Genomic DNA, 17,192 nt, shown 5'->3' with positions numbered 1-17,192 from the left:
CAGAATATGAAAAAGTTCCAAAGAAAAAAAAGAAGGAAGCAATATACATACATTAGTGTTTTAATTTACAACAACAAAAAAAGAAATAGGCTATTATTTTGATGCTATTATTTTAAAAATTTTGACCTCGCTTGTGTAAAAATAACTTTCGATTAAAAAGAGTCGATTCTTGATAGATCATCAAAAAAAATTGTATTGCACAATTCTGATGGATCACCAAGAATTTAGTAGAAAAATATCTAGTTGGGTCACTAGGAGTTTAGTACAAAACTAATGTCCTGATGGATCACCAAAAGTTTTTGATGGATTGAGTTTGTCATAAAGTATAATAATATCATGATGGATCATAAGAAGTTTATAATGGAACTTGTCATCACCAGGAGTTTAGTATAAAAAAAATCATGACGGTTCACTAAGAATTTTTGATGAATGGGCTTGTTATAAGCCCTGGAGAATCACGAGGGGTTTAGTACAAATTATATGCTAACTATGGAACAATTTTTTTGCAGATTCCAGAGGATAATCATAAGTTTTTAAGAAATTTCACACAGTTTTGATTTAAAATTAATTCAAATTGGTCAAAATCAATTCCAAAATTACCCCAAATTTGATTTTCAACGTTCTAATAACAATTTCAATAGTTAAATTCAACTCAAAACTTTCAAAATTCAATAGACTCCATTTGTTTTCTTCAACAAGTATATTTTAATTAAGCTCAACAAATTAGTTATGTTATTTCATAATCTATTGCAGGATGAAAAGAAAGAAGGAGATAAAATTGGGTCGAATAATAAATGGATAGGACTGAAGCTTCAATTATGTTATAAGGAAAGAAAAAAAAAGCAATTATGTAATTCTCGACTCTAACACGTTCTTATCTAGGGTCATGTCCTCGATAAGCTGAAATTATATGCGTACCTCAACCTCTCCTAACATTTGTTACAACCAACATCTCACACCTCCTTACTGGTGCATCCACACACTTTTTTTTCCACGTATGCTCGAACCATTTGATCAGCCTTACTTCCCTCATCTTGTCCGTCGTTGGGTCATTTCCACTTTGCCCCGCATAACTTCATTCCTAATCATATCTCTCTAAGTATGCCCATACATTCATGAGCATTCTCATCTAGATCTGCTATATTCATCTTTTGAATGTGGGCGTTCATGACTGACAAGCACTTTACTCCATACAATAATGTCGAACTAGGCACCACTCTATAGAATTTAACTTTAAGTCCTTGGAACACATTCTTAATTATCGCACAATTAATACTCCAAATGCAAACCTCCATTTCACTCACCCTACTCCAACATAATGTATGTCATTTGTTAAGCCTAACTCACTATTCAAAATTTACGTATTTTTACAAATTTGATAGTAGAATATACAAAAATCTTAAATTACTACATGGCATTAAGGAAATACACTAAAAATTTAATTCAACTTCAAAAACTAATTCACAAGGTTAGAATTATCTTATTGCTCATTATATTCTCTCAATATGAGTTGTGATGGAATAGGTAGGGTCCATTTATCTTTATCAGAGATCTATGTTCGAGTCCTGCATATAGATTTTTTTTTGTTAGGTCACGTTTTCCCTTTAAGTGAGTCTTACGCAATGCGAGTTCAAATTAGTCGGAGCCCAATACAGATATTGGACATCGGATGAGAAATCAAAATAAACTTATGTGGACACAATAGAAGAAGAAATATTCATTATTCTCTCCGTCCCAAAATAAGCGTCACCTTATCAACACATCTATTAAGATATTAATATATACAATGTGTAGTTTACTAAATCGAATATTATTAAGTAGATGCAATATAAGGGTATAGTTGAAAAAGAATATATCATTTTTTTTCATTTTTGAATTTTTTAATGATATTTATTTTGGAACAAATTTGTTTTGCACTTATTTTAGGATGGGAAAAGTATGTTGTTACTCAAACTCTCAAATTTCTTATCCATTGGATTTTAGGAAATAAAACTTCAAAAAAAAAAAGCAAAAGAAATTAGAAAAAAGCAAGAAAGGTGAAAAAGCTGAATTTGAATTTGTGTTTGTCTGTGAAGCATGTAAAAATCTCATGCATTGCCAACAAAATGATAACATAAGCACAGCAATTATTTAGTCCCCCACATATTCACTTATTTAATCATGCAAAATTTTAAAAAGTTGAATTATTTAACGAATCCCAATAAAAAAAAATCACAAAATCTTATTTCTTTTTCTTTCTTTAAATATATTTTGCTTGCTGGCCGTTGACTGGAATTTGCTTCTTCTAAAATCATGATTTCACTTATCACTTTATTTCTTTTTCTTGTTCCCTTAATACTTTACAAGAGAATTTGAAAATCTCGATCTAGATTGTGATGAGATAGTTAAGATACTTTTATAATATATCAGAAATTTTGATTCGAGCTTTTGAGAATGAAAAAATATTTATTGGAAGTGTTGTTCCTAAAAATGAACCCTTCATTGTGTGAATTTAGATTTAATCGAGTCTCAATGCAGATAACAAATACTAAATGAAAAAAAATGTCAAAAGAATTTTGGAAGAAACTTTAATGAGGGAAAAGTTTTGTTTCGAATTTATGAATGAAGAATAGCTTTATTAATGATTAAAAATAGGATTAATAGCATTTTTATCCTTCAATTATTAATAAATTTTAATCTTATTTCTTGCAATATTTGAGTAAGCACAATTTACCTTAAATTACTTAGTATATCATAGGTGTACTTTTAATTCCTTTACTCGTGAAATATATACAAATTTTCGTAATTATATACTGTTAAATAATAGAAGAATCAAAATTGTTATTTTCTTTTTAAAATAATAATAAAATTAAATGAATGTCTAGAAGGAGAGGAAAAATAATAATAATAAATTCCCAATATAACCTGGAGGCTAGTTTTGAGGACAAATTAGACAAAAGAACTATAAGACAAATTTTAGGAATTTAAAAATAATGACTGGAGAATGAGAAAAAGACAAAGTTCATAAATAAATAATACGGTGAGTCATTTAAAAAAAAAATTAATGTAAATATTTGATGCGGGTAAATTATTACCTACCCATTCATTGTTTATAAAAATAGTATGATAGAATTCAATAGTTTTAATTTAAAATAACGGAAAAAACATGTCATACAATAAAAAAAGATTTTGAAATTGCAGAATGGAACAAAAAATAGAAAGACTCAATCGTCTCGATGCAGCTATATTGAAAAAAAAATTGTGGCGCTTGCAAAACTTATATATATAATAAAATCCACTAAACTTTACAAAACAAATTTCAAAATCCATCTACTAAAACTTAAAATTATTATCCTAAAATTCATAATTCATAAAAATTAAATTTTGAATTCGTGTCTGTGTAGTCACAAGTTTTGAAATATCATATTCTTTTTATTTCAATTTATGTGGCGCGGTTAAATTTTTAAAATTCAAATTTATAAATTTTGATCATAAATTCAGATATAGAAGTTGAAAATAACGTAAAAGATATTATAAATCACAAATAATAACTTAAAATAATTAAAAGACATATAATAAAGTTTTAATAAAAAAAATTGACTAATTCTCAATATTCCATCTGTATCACGAAAGAAAGTAATAGGTGGTGTGGTCACAAAGTTGGTAAAAAAATCATAAGCCCAAAATCTAATTCCCCATTATAATTTTTTTTATTTTTTTTTGCACCTTGTCTTTATTTTTCTTTGATGGGACATATCTTTTGTCTCTATTTAAATACTAGATGACACATTTGGAACATACATACATACATACTGAGTACTCACTCTTCTCTGCAACACACAAAAACTTATCAATCAAAAAAAAATGGGTGACCTTCACTCAATTGCTTACAATGGCTTCTCTTCCCTAGGTTGTGACTTCAATGGCCTTGAAGTTTTCAACAATGACATGTCTCCATGTAAAACATCTGTCATCTCTTATCTCATTTTCTTATTTGGATTATATCAGTATTGGTCGAGTCAGAATTCAATATCTATTATATATAGATAATGGATGAGTAGTTCACAATTTTCTTGTTTGGCTTAATGAGTTGTGGTGAAGGTGTACTTTTCATCGAAGAATTCAATATCCGCTATATATATATATAGATATACATATAATTTTTTTTAATATTAGTGATTTTTCTATCTTAAACCCCCTTCTGTCCCTCTAGCTTTGCCATCTAACCAGGGGCGGAGCCATCTATTGCTCGGGAATTTATCCGAATCCTCTTCGGCAGAAAACTGTATTATTTATATATGATAAAAATAATTCTTTATGTATATATATAGTAGATATCGAACCCCTTTCGGTAAGTTCATTGGTCTCCTTCTTCAAATTTTAAATCCTAAATTAAAATTCTGGCTCTACCACTGCATCTAACAACTCTTTAGTTTCTCTCTTCTTGTTCTTATTCTCAATTTTCCTTGTTTGGCTTAAAGAGCAGTGGTGAAGGCATAGTTTTCGCACAAGAATTCAACATTTGCTATATATAGTTATAAAAGATATTAACCTTATACATATATAACACGAGTTTTCGACTAAGGGAGTCCAACTACATACTCTAGGCAATTTTTTTTTTTATGTATAATGTGATTTTCTAGAGAAAGGTTCGGATGAATTTATTTCCACCTCTCTATCTACAATAAATTCTTGTGGTCGGATTCTTTTCGAACTCTGCGCATAGTAGGAAATTAGTGCACCAAGCTAATTCATTTTACCTCCACCCCTGCTAATATTTTTTTAAATATTTTTCTTGTAGTTATAGAGAGCACTCCACCATTTTTGTCAAATCTTGATTGTGACTTATCAAGTGGATATCTACAAGATGCTTTATTCAAATTCAGCTCAAAAAGAAGGCGTTTATTATTGTTTAATGATGATGATGAGAAGGAAAATTATCAAAATAAAGATTCAAACAATTCCATTAAGGTATAATTAATTACATTAATTATTTGGTTAATTATATGGATTTTATTTATATTTTTGTTTATTGAATTATAATTCAATTTTTTTTTCTTATTTATGTTGCAGAATTTGTGGAGTTCCACAATTGACCAACAATTTTCTGAGGATTATGATTCCTTTAGCCAGATAACCAAGTGTGATAGCTTTTCTGGTAAATTCCTTTTTTCATTTATCTCACTATAATTAAATTATATTATGTGAATTTATAAAATTATTTTATTATATACAAAGACGGTACAAAGATTTATTTTGACACTATTGAGTGTAAATATTTATCCTAAATTACCAAATAATTGACATGATTATATGACTATTTCTTTTACATCATCACTACATAAAACTTAAGCATTACTATTTAAAATTATTTATGATAAATCACTACTTTTATTTTTCCTAATTTTCCTCCTAACTAGAACTTGTCAAATTTCATTTATTTATTTTTTGAAAAAAGAAACCGTTAAGGATGGAATAATTATGATTAGTAACAGTCGTTGTGATTTGGACATTAATTTGAAATTTAAGAGAATAAATATCATTAACTTGTGTTATGATCATAAATCATATTATATAATGATTTCATTAACTTTATACTGGTGATTATATATTGTGTGTTATTAATTATAGGGGATCTAATGAGTAAAATGAGTGAAGAATATTCCAAAAGAACAGAGGAGGAAGCAATCTCAGAAAATTATTACTATTCTTCTAATTCTTCACCAACATCATCATCTCATCATAACAATATTCATAAACAACCTCTACAATATGGTAACTCTCTCATTTCCCTTTTATAATTGATCGTATCAAAAGGCGAATTTAGAATTTTCATTTTTTAATAAAGTAATATTTATTTGATTTTGAATAAATTATTTATAAATATTTATATGAATTGTGTTTTAACAATATGCAAAATTTTGTTGAACTCGTAATTAAAAATCTGACTCTTCCCCTGAATTATAGAGACAGATTTTGAGAGTATTTGATTTTCGATGAGTTATTGTGTGAATTGTGTTTTAACAAGTATGCAAAAATTTGTTGAACTCATAATTAAAATTCTGACTCCTCTGAATTATAGAAACATATTTTGAGAGTATTTGATTTTCAATTAAACTCATTACTTTTGACTTAGAAGATATATATGCATACGGGAAAAAAAATATTCATCGATAAAATAAAATTTATTATTATTTTTATTGTTTTGTGTGGGGGTGGGGTGGCGGGGAGAAGGTGTGGGGGGGGGGGAGTAATGTTGCTTGTGATGGAATTTTTTTCAAGAAATGCTGAATGAAAAGACATGGCATTTGCCATTTTCAAATTATTATTTTTACAATAAAGAATTAAAGTGCGACTTTATATCATAATTTTCAATTACTAGTACAATTTTTTGTTAAAATTTCTCCTTCTAACTCAAAAAGATTAAAAAAAAAAGGAGAATAATATTCTTCTTCTCTGTTTTTAAATCTCTTTTACTACGTTTTTTGCTGTTATTAAGTGGCAAAAAATTAAAAGTGGAAAAATGTTTAAATGGTACAAATATATTGGATACTCAAAAGTCAAAAAGTAACCACTAATGTTGTTGACTTGCTTTTGAATTTGAGTAATATTTCGTAACTATAACACAATTAATTTATTATTTAATTGCATAGACGTTATAGACCATATATATGAACAGTTACTAATATTTATTAAAATAGATTGCTTACATTACATTTTTTGGGGTAAGGTTCTTTTTTTCGAATCGTACTTAACACGATATGCTCATTTTTTTTAGTGTAATTCGTGATCTTAATTTTGTTTTCTTTTTTTTTTTATTGAAGGAGGGGGTGATCAAAAGAGAAGCAAGAAAAGAATGTCTGGAAAAATTGTGTATCCATTTGGGCTAGTGAAGCCCGGAGGGAAAGAAGGCGACGTGACGTTAAACGATATTAATGAGAGGATTTTAATGAGGCCGACCCGGCCCGTAAGGCATCCGGTCGGGGACTTTGCATGTCGTCCGACCGTATGTCCTGCCGGACCGGGATTGTCCGGCAAGACGGTGGTCGCACTCACTAAAATCCATACACAAGGGAGAGGGACAATCACAATTATAAGGACTCGAGGGTGAGCACTAGGACGTAATACCTAGGTAGCTAGGGTTGGTTTTCAAAATTATTATTTTGTTAAATTTTCGAGGTACGTAGGATCGGATAGGAAGATAAAATTAAAGGAGAATATGTAATTTTATATTATATGTTTTGCTCGTTTGATGAAATAGGCTCGTAAATAGAAAGAGAAAAACCGATTCTCAATATATCTTTGACAACTCAAATAGAAAGACCTAGCTCGATTCACGATAAAGGATGTATGGAATGTATAGATATGGAGGTAAGTGGATGTACATATTTTATTTTTATTACTGAAAATTAGAATGAAAATGTTTTGCCTTTTATTTTATTTCTGACAAATTGAAGATTTCCTAAGTACTAGTTTGAGTTATGATCTTGTTTGTACGTAGTTAAGACGAATGGACTGATAAAGTTCCTAATAATATTCCAAAAATGTTAGTCTCGTTTTAAAGAATTAAAAAATATATATATGGTCTAAAATATGATATAGGAGTATCATTTATATGGCGATAATATTTTTGAAATTTATGACCTTAAATATGTCATAACATATGATTATACATAAATAAAAATTACTTGTCATTACAAATAAAATAGAAAATATAAAATTAATTATTTTAAATTTATTCGAAGTGTGTCATCTAAACTGGAATAAATGCTGGACTAGTACATAAAGAATGAGATGTAACCAACATGGGTTGTGATACAGTGGTGAGACTGTTTTAATTAGAGGCTTCGAATTTGAGTCCTGAGTATGAAGAAAATCCTATTGAGAGCATCATTTCGAATCGGCCATGCATTACACGATCCTAATACTTCTCCCAAGTTAAAATTTGGGATAATTTTACTTTTGGTCCCTCAAGTATTGAAATTTTTTAACTTTGGTCCCTGTAATATTTATCTAAACATATTTGGCCGTTAATTAACTAGAACATATGTTTTGATCCCACTATATAGAGAATATGGATATTTAAATTAAATTTAAAATTATTTTATTATCAAAAATGAAGTAATAATATTAATAAATCATAACATACCGATAATTTAATAGGTTGGAACTTAAAAATTCGCTAAATTTGTGATCTAAGTAGTCCTTTTCATCATGTTGACAATTATGTTATACCAACAAATTAATATTAATATGATTAAATAAGTGCCAGGTCTATTTTTTGAAGAAAAAAAGTGGTTAGGTTATAAGAATTAAAAAAAATTAGGAGGAAAGCAATGCATGTGACTAAAGTGAACTATCTCTTTGACTATTGCATCCTAAGGCTTAATATAATAAGTTGAAATAATTGGTAAAGGGAAAAAAAAGAAAAAGAAAAAGAAAAAGGAAAAAAAAAAGAACCAGAAGTAAAAGAAAAATAAAGAGAGAAAAAAAAGAGGCAAATGTTGATTTTAAAAAAAATAAATCCTTGATGTGTATAGTTGTTGTGTGGATAAACAATACTGGTATATTATTTTAAGTTATTAATATTTTCATGTTCAAGTGTTTTAGTTTAATTCAAAAAACAAATCACTTTTTATATTTTGTAGTAACTCTTTAATTTCAATATGAATCAATTTCACTTTATCCCTTTAACAAAAATAATCCCTTTTTAAGAGGAAATAATTTTTGACGCTAATTATTTTTCATATTTTTGAAGTTACATTCTTGATCTAGTGATCAAATAGTTGAAGTAATAATAACTTGAAAAATCAAAACTTGAAACTTTGCTAATGATATAATCGTTAAATTAATTAAGAGCAACATACAATGAGATAAAAGTAAAGTCAATATAACTATAACTTGTAACATTGTCAAACTTTCTTTTTGGTATATATTTGAACTTAGGCTATTTTCACTTAAAACTAAAAATATAATATTGTTGGTGGAAGGTCCATACACTATAGTCCATAAATTTTAAATATAGGACAAATCATAATGAGTAGCTATCATAGGAGGCACATGTTTTACCATATAAGTTTCATAAAAAAAAGGACCATTTCCCATAACACTTGGTGAAGGAAAAGTCATTCTATGTAACAATTGGTATAAAACAAGATTTGGTTAAAAAAAAGAAAATCATCACCCGATATTTAAAGTTTAATGTGTAGGGACCCTAATTAATCATTAGTGTAAAGTTTTAATTTCAAAATAATCTATTAATTATTAGTTTGGTGAGGTGGAATTATAGGCTATATATGACCTTGTTTGAAACTATGTGGGGATGGGGGGGCGGGGGGGAGGGGGGGACAAGAAATGGAAAATATTTCTCTATTATCTATCCTTCCTTTGTTTTGTGAAGAAATGAAAGTACAATAATTTGAATAACAAATATGATGATGGCGTCGATTTATGAATTTTCTTTTCTTTTCTTTCACTGCACTCGAAGGGTTGAAGGGAGATTTCCCCCTTTCCTCCGCTCGACTCGTTCAAAAAGGAAACTATATATGCATTGTATCCCTATAATCAGTTGATGGCAATAACTCAATACAAATAATAAGTTTTGAAAATTTACAAGTCTTTTTTCGTAAAAATAGATATTTCTAAATCACAAATTGAATTATTAGTTGATAATAACCTTTATCTTAGCAAATAAATTTCTTTAATCATAATATAAAAAAATTATCATCAACTTTAAGAGGTTGTCAATGTGTTTAACCATTTGCTTTTGCAATATGCATGCAAGTCAAAAGAGCTAGTATGTCATTCTCTAATTATAGGTCAATATACAAGTTGTTGGGGGCACTAAATTCAAAAAGTTACAAACATCAACAAGGTGGGAAATTTACTTCTCGTACATTCAAATCTCGTTATAGTAATAAAATTTGTCTGATCTATAGTGAAATACTTTTATATAGTAATATGTGAATTTTATTTAGCTATTATAAATAAAAATATATAAAAAAATAGTTTAATGATTGTGTATATACCAAGAAAAATGAATGTATTTATTAACCAATTTAATCAAAAAAAAATACTAGAAAGAATATTTTAATGATTGTGTATATACCAAGAAAAATGAATGTATTTATTAACCAATTTAATCAAAAAAAAAATACTAGAAAGAATATGATTGTAAAAAAGACAAATATCAGTAATTTTTTCTCCCGACATTAGGACCAAACTAATGATTTTTTTCATTTTAGGTATTCGTATTTAAATAAAGTGCATGGAATTAATTATGATTATTATAAATATTTTAATATTCTAATCTTATGCATAATATATACGTACAAATTATTACTATATAATATTTGAGTATGCTGTTATATAAGAGTAATTTTATAAAAATATATATTGTTATAATGAATATCATCATTATTATAGAAAAAGTAAAATATAACATAAAAATTGCTTTCAAAGAAACTCAAATAATGTTGCTATAATGAATATAATGAAATTTGACTGTATTGCAGTATTGATTAATGTTTCTTTTTATTATAATGTAAAGTTTATTATATTTTAATTAACTCACATGCTCCTAAGTTGACCTTTCTTTTTGGGAGGAAATTATTATAACATGCGTTATTTACCTTTTTATGTACAAATATTTCAACAACAACAAAAACAATCTCCCTATTGAATATTACTTGTAGGAGTAGTAAATTTACCTACCTTAATTTTTCAGGTAATTAATTTTTTTTTTCATAGACCATTTATCTATTATTAGTTTATTTTATTTTAATTTCTCACCTGATATTAAGAACCTGTCTTATAACCTCAGCTAAATTCAAATCATACATTATAGAATTCATTCAAAAATAACGTTTTCAGGAGAATTTTTTTCATATCTATTATTATATTTTCAATAATGCAAAAGTGCTTTATAATTATGGCAGGCATATCTTATAGCTGTATGGCAAACTAAACAAAATATCTATTTTTTTTGTCCTTTTTCTGAAAGAATTATACATTATACATTAGACATTTGACATTTCTGTGTACAATTATTTTTTAATTATTATTTCGTTATAGTAGGTATGAATAATTTAATAAATTAGGTGTGCATCAGTGGAAAATCTGCTACTATATGATTTTTTTTTTCAATAAAAATTGTGTCTATTAATTCATTAAGGCCATAATATTATTCAATAGACGTATATCATCATTTATGAATAAGGCATCAATTACACATCTAAACTATATAAGTATATTGTCCTATTATATATCTCTTGGAACAAAATTATTTCGTATTATTTACATTTCTAAATTATGTGAGAATTCTATTATAAAAAATCACTGTTCTGAATTAATTTAGTGTATAATGTATAAAATTTACAAGTTATTATTCTTGATTCTTCCATTGAATAAAAAATGGTCCATAATTATAAGAAAAATCACTCCAAAACAACCGCTAAAATTATACCACAAATCCACAAAGAAATGCATTAAAACAACAATAAAAATTGGATCAAAATAATTTTGGGATTTAAATCAATATGAAAAAATTAAGTTTAGAAAGGTAATAAAATCCTCATATAGTTGAGAAGGTTAAATAGTACAAAAAATATTAAAATTTAGAAAAATAATAAAATCATCACATAATTTAAATGTAAAATTTACAACAAATCATATATATTGCACAACCAAAACCTTACTTGAGGTAACTAATTTTAAAAACAAATATTTTATTTTTATTTCTAATTTCAAAACACATATTAATACTTTTTTTTTGTCTGAGTGAATGACGTTACAATACAGAGGAGACCAAAAAAATGACGAAAAGATTTGTTGTGCATGCTGTGGCAGAAAACATTTGTCGACGTCACGAGTTTACGTAAATTCAATAATTTTATTTAAATTATTATGTGTATTTTTTAAAAAAATTATTATATAGTTATAAATACTTGATCGTAAGCTTATTAAATTAAAATTACTATACAAATTTAGGAACTTTAAATTTTTAATTCCCATCCAATACATATAATTTTTTTTACCCTTTTGTTGTTTACTTACCAAATAACTCAAATAAATAAGAAAACCACTTCATCTTTTTTATAACGGAAAAGGGCTTAAAATGCCTTCGAACTATTGAAAATGATATAAAAATACCCCTCATTCATCTATTGGGTATAAAATGCCATTGACATCCATCTCTAGGTCAAAAAATGACCTTTTCTTTAACAGAAAAGAGCATGATGACATTTTTGTACAATTTTCAATAGTTCGAGGGCATTTTAAGCCTTTTTCCGTGATAAAATTTATGATAAATAAATTTTGATTTATAATGAAATTATAACAAATAGATGGCCGCCATATGTTTAAAAAAATTATTCAAAAATTATGTTAAATAAATTTTGATTAATAATTAATTTTAAATTATTAAATTATAACTAATAGATCACCACCACGTGTTTAAAAAAATTATTCAAATTATTTAATTAAAATTATGTTAAAGAAAATTTAATTTATAATTAATTTAAATAATTAAATTGTAGCCAATAGATGACCGCCATGTGTTTAAAAAAAATATTTAATTAAAATAATGTTAAAGAAAATGTCATTTTTGGAACTAAAAGTGAATGATTATCATATCAAATTCTGAAAATTAATGCTCTTGCCATCTACCTTTATGTTCAAAAATGACCTTTTTTTAACATAATTTTAATTAAATAATTTTTTTAAACACATGGCGGTCATCTATTGGCTATAATTTAATTATTTAAATTAATTAAAATTAAAATTTCTTTAACATAATTTTAATTAAATAATTTGAATAATTTTTTTAAACACGTGGCGGTGATCTATTAGTTATAATTTAATAATTTAAAATTAATTATAAATAAAGATTTATTTAATAGAATTTTACTTACGGAAAAGGGCCTAAAATGCCCTCGAACTATTAGAAATGGTACAAAAATGCCCTCATGCCCTTTCCATTAAAGATAAGGTCATTTTTGGACCTAAAGGTGAATGTCAAGGACATTTTAGGCCCAATAGATGAATTGAGACATTTTTATATCATTTTCAATAATTTGAGGACATTTTAGGCCTTTTTTCGTTTTTATAAAAATATTTTTCTTTTATGCCAAGCACATCCAAATGACAACTTGTTGTAGTCATAAATATAATGATAAGTTTAACCTTATAAATTTTATAAAAAATTTCATATGTAGTCAAATAAGATTGCTACTCCCATTGTTTCAAGTTATATGTGTTTAACTTTTTTTAATCTATCTCAAAAAGTCATATTTTTATTTAGTAGAATCTACTTTATCTTTAATATATACCACTCTATTATTTCAATGTCATAACATATTTTAAATCAAAAAATAAAAATAATAGTTTTAATATGTTATACAAGTATTTGATTTAAACTTATAACATCAAAAACAAATCAGTAATAAATACCTTAAAGATTATATAATTTATTTTAGTATCATATTGGAATATGACATTCTTTTGTCATATGTAATTACGTTTCTTTTTTTAAAAAAATGCTCTAACATGTTTTTTATTTCAAAATGATATCATATGCTTTCTATCCTATTTTATCATAATTTTTTAGTTTTTGTTAAAAAAATTTGACTTGATTTGATTTTCTTTTGTCTTGCGCACTTTGAGAGTGTATCGAAAAAAGTCTCAAGAATACCCTTTTTCAATTTTACATATCAAATTATACTGAATATATTGTTATTATTTTTGTATTGAATATGATATTCAATTTTAACTTTTACATTTATTTTTGAAGTGAGTTAATGACTTTTTGCTCAGCCTTAAACAGAGTTATTGATTTGACTTTCCATAAAAAGTATAGTTCCTCACTTCAATAAAGAAGTTACAAGTCAGGAGGTCAGATCTCCAAATTTTATGTAATTCCATAGAATTTTTTTTTTCTCTAAGAATTTATACAAGTGTGTAGAGTAATTAATCCACGTGTTTAGTTTACAAATAATAATACACCTAAAACATTATAATACTCTCATCGTTTATTTTTATTTGTTCATAATTTTTGAATATTTACTTTTTTTAAAAAAGAGGTTAAATGCATCGATAGCTTTTTAATTTTGCGAGTAAATCTAATTTAGACACTAGAATTACAATTTGTTTCAATTAAGCACTTAAACACACGATAAAGTATTTTAATTAGACACTTTTAATTTAAATTTTGAAAAATACTTTTATGTGCTCATAACGTAGTAAAGTTAACTAATTAAAATATTTTGCGAGTAAATCTAATTTAGACATTAGAATTATAATTTGTTTTAATTAAGCACTTAAACACACGATAAAGTATTTTAATTAGACACTTTTAATTTAAATTTTAAAAATTACATTTATGTGCTCATAACGTAGTAAAGTTAACTAATTAAAATATGTCATATCCTTTAATTATTTGCATGTGTCTCAATAAGCGTAAACACTTAGGTTTGTTCCAATTGAGACTAGTGTGTATGATTAAAATGAGATGACATGTTAAATGTTGTTAACATCAACTACCTAATATATGTTTGAGAATACTTCGATTATTTTTTTTTAAAAAAAAATTGAATGACAAATGTTTAACATGAACACTTTATCATGTGTTTAGGTGCTCAATGTATAACTAGTACCCCAAAAACTAATATGTGTACCACAATATAAGGTATGTTTCATTTTTTGAAAGTCAAGCTAAATTAATTTTGATTAATATTTTAAGATATATTTTTTCACAATATTACTATAAGAAAAAGTGTATCATATAGTACTTTTTATATATATTTTGGATATTTATAATATTAAATTAATTTAATCTAAGTTAACTTTAAAAATTAATTAAATTAATTCTCAAAAAGTAAAATATGACAATTGATATGAGGCACAAAGAGGAGAAGAAACATGAAGTTTAATATTTTGATTTTAACATAAATACAATAAAAGGTCGTCCAATAAAATATTAAATAATTACCATGGATCTAGCATGCAAAGTAGGAAAATACTTTGTGATTCAAGTACTAGAATTACTTTTTATTACTTGAATTTAAAGACATAAAAAAAGAAAGAAAATAAAGGAAAAAGACAAGCAGAAAAAAGAGTAAAAGAAAAAGAAATTAAAGCAAAGAGAAAGAAAAAAAAAAGAAATAATAAACCTAGATATATGTGAGAATATTATCCCTCTACCTTTTACTTTTTCTCAAATCCCAAATGAATAGAGAATTAGATTCTTTTTCAGATATAATACAATAAAAATATACACTTTTATATTGTGATTTGTATCCTTTTGAGATTTTATTAACTTTTAATTTTTCTATTAAATAATGATGACGTCAAAAGAATGTAGTTCCTACGTCATTATAGTATCAAATTCAATCAAATGGATTTGTATTGGAATACAACCCAAAAATATTCCGCATAATTCCGTAAATGTGGTCTAAAAAGAGTAAGATACTGACATATATACATATAATATAATATGATATATTATAAAATGATTATAACAACTATTTAAATAAGATGTTAAGGCCTTGGGTGAATTCATTAGATATGATCCAATCCTTCAATATCAATTAATAAATTAACTCAACTAAGTTATTATTATAAATTAACTTACAAAACCTTCATAAATTATCAATCCTGAAAACACTTCCATCAAAATATATATATATATATATATATATATATATATATATATAGTCATTGGTTATCAAATAAATTTCAAATCTTAAATACGTCTCGTTTATAAATCATTGATGATCTTATAAAGAAACAAAAACAGTGGAAGAGTTGGAACGACGTCGTTGAGATGAGAAACAAGAGAAAATTTTCCTTATCGCATTCTTCACAACCTGACCCCTTTTCGGTATCCACCGCGGCGCCGTCTCGCTGCCTCTACATCCCGTCTGTCGGCGCCGGAGTTCGTCGGTAACTGCCATTAATTAACGGCGGTTTAATTAATAATTAATTTGATACTTGAATGTCTAATTAACTCCAGGTTTTTAGCAAATAGGGAAAAATATTTGTGTGTTTAATAACCAAAATGGAATTCAGTTATATATATACACGAAATGAAATTGAAGCTAACGCGTGAAATTCTGAGTTTCTGTACTTTTAGTTTTTTTTTTTTTTCTCTGAATGAGTCTTGTTGGGCTTTGTTTTTGGTAAGAATGAGTCAATATGAAGTCAAGATCAACCCCCAGTGTAAAACATCGTGTAGGGTATTATCTATATGTGAAGAGCCTAATTAGGTCCGAGATACATTTCGTATTAAAATAATGGGATTGGCTATTTCATTAATCCTCGGGATATTCCAACTTACGTTAACTCACGAAGTATTTTTATCTATCTCATTATGAAAACCAAATGACAATATATAGTTGAGGAATTAAATCTTAGGTTCCGAGTTGGGTCTTGAATCAAGGTCAGGTTTCGACACAAATTTGGATCTCGAGTGAGGATTGAGTTTGATTCGCATCTCAAGTCCTGAGTCACGATCAAGCTTGGGTTCGGGCTTTGGATTGGGTCTGAAATCCTGAGTCTCGAGTTACAGATTGGGTCTCCGATCAAGGCCAGGTTCCGAGAAAAGTTTGGATCTTGGGTTGGGATCGAGTCCCAAAATTTAAGTCAAGCTCAAGTATCGAGTTAGACTCGCATCTCATGTTAGGGTCGAGCATCAAGTCAGGATCGAGTATTGGGACCAACTTGGATCTCGTGTGTTAGGGTTGGGGTTAGATTTAGGGTCTCAAGTTAGGGTCAGGTCCCTAGTCAAGTTTTGTCTCTCGAGTTAGGATATGTCCCTGGTCAGGTTTTGGGGCTCGAGTTAGGATCGGGTCCTTGGTCAGGTCTCAGGTCGGGCACAAATCTCTAGTCGGGCGTGGGTCCTAAGTCATGGTCGGGTCTCGATTCTCGAGTCAAGGGTAGAAGGTTCCGATTGAATTCGGGTCATGAGTTTCTTATTTTCTAGATTGGTTTGTTTTCCTTTTATGATATATTATGTTAATATTGTTCAGATTAAAATGGTTAAATTGGGAAGGTCATGAATCATTCCATTGTTTAGTGCAAAGTATATTTGGACGAATCATGATCCAACTCAATTTTTAATTTAGCTCATTTTAACTCCTCAATTTCAGTCTAATTTGCCCATTTGGCACCCCCTGCATAGGGGCGCAACTAAATTCTCTCCATTGAAAAGTTTTATT

At 27.1% G+C, this 17,192-nt stretch overlaps 1 protein-coding gene across 2 annotated transcripts; it reads left to right on the top strand.

The window, feature by feature from the left end:
• Window positions 1-3,780: 3,780 nt before the first annotated feature.
• LOC129885215 (protein XRI1-like) lies at window positions 3,781-7,400 on the top strand. 2 transcript variants are annotated; one of them, XM_055959412.1, is made up of 5 exons: window positions 3,781-3,937; window positions 4,781-4,950; window positions 5,053-5,137; window positions 5,611-5,754; window positions 6,804-7,400. In XM_055959412.1, the coding sequence occupies exons 1-5, from the start codon at window positions 3,844-3,846 to the stop codon at window positions 7,088-7,090; spliced, it is 780 nt and encodes a 259-aa protein (XP_055815387.1). In that variant the 5' UTR covers window positions 3,781-3,843; the 3' UTR covers window positions 7,091-7,400. The 2 variants fall into 2 exon arrangements, with proteins under 2 accessions (XP_055815387.1, XP_055815388.1); XM_055959413.1 differs by lacking the exon at window positions 5,611-5,754 and having other exon boundaries at window positions 3,798-3,937.
• The last annotated feature ends 9,792 nt before the right edge of the window (window positions 7,401-17,192 follow it).

The sequence above is a fragment of the Solanum dulcamara genome, chromosome 4 (genome assembly GCF_947179165.1).
Source record: "Solanum dulcamara chromosome 4, daSolDulc1.2, whole genome shotgun sequence".
NCBI lineage: Eukaryota > Viridiplantae > Streptophyta > Magnoliopsida > Solanales > Solanaceae > Solanum > Solanum dulcamara.
The sequence above is the reverse complement of the archived record's forward strand: the minus strand, read 5'-3'. Positions and strand labels throughout refer to the sequence as shown.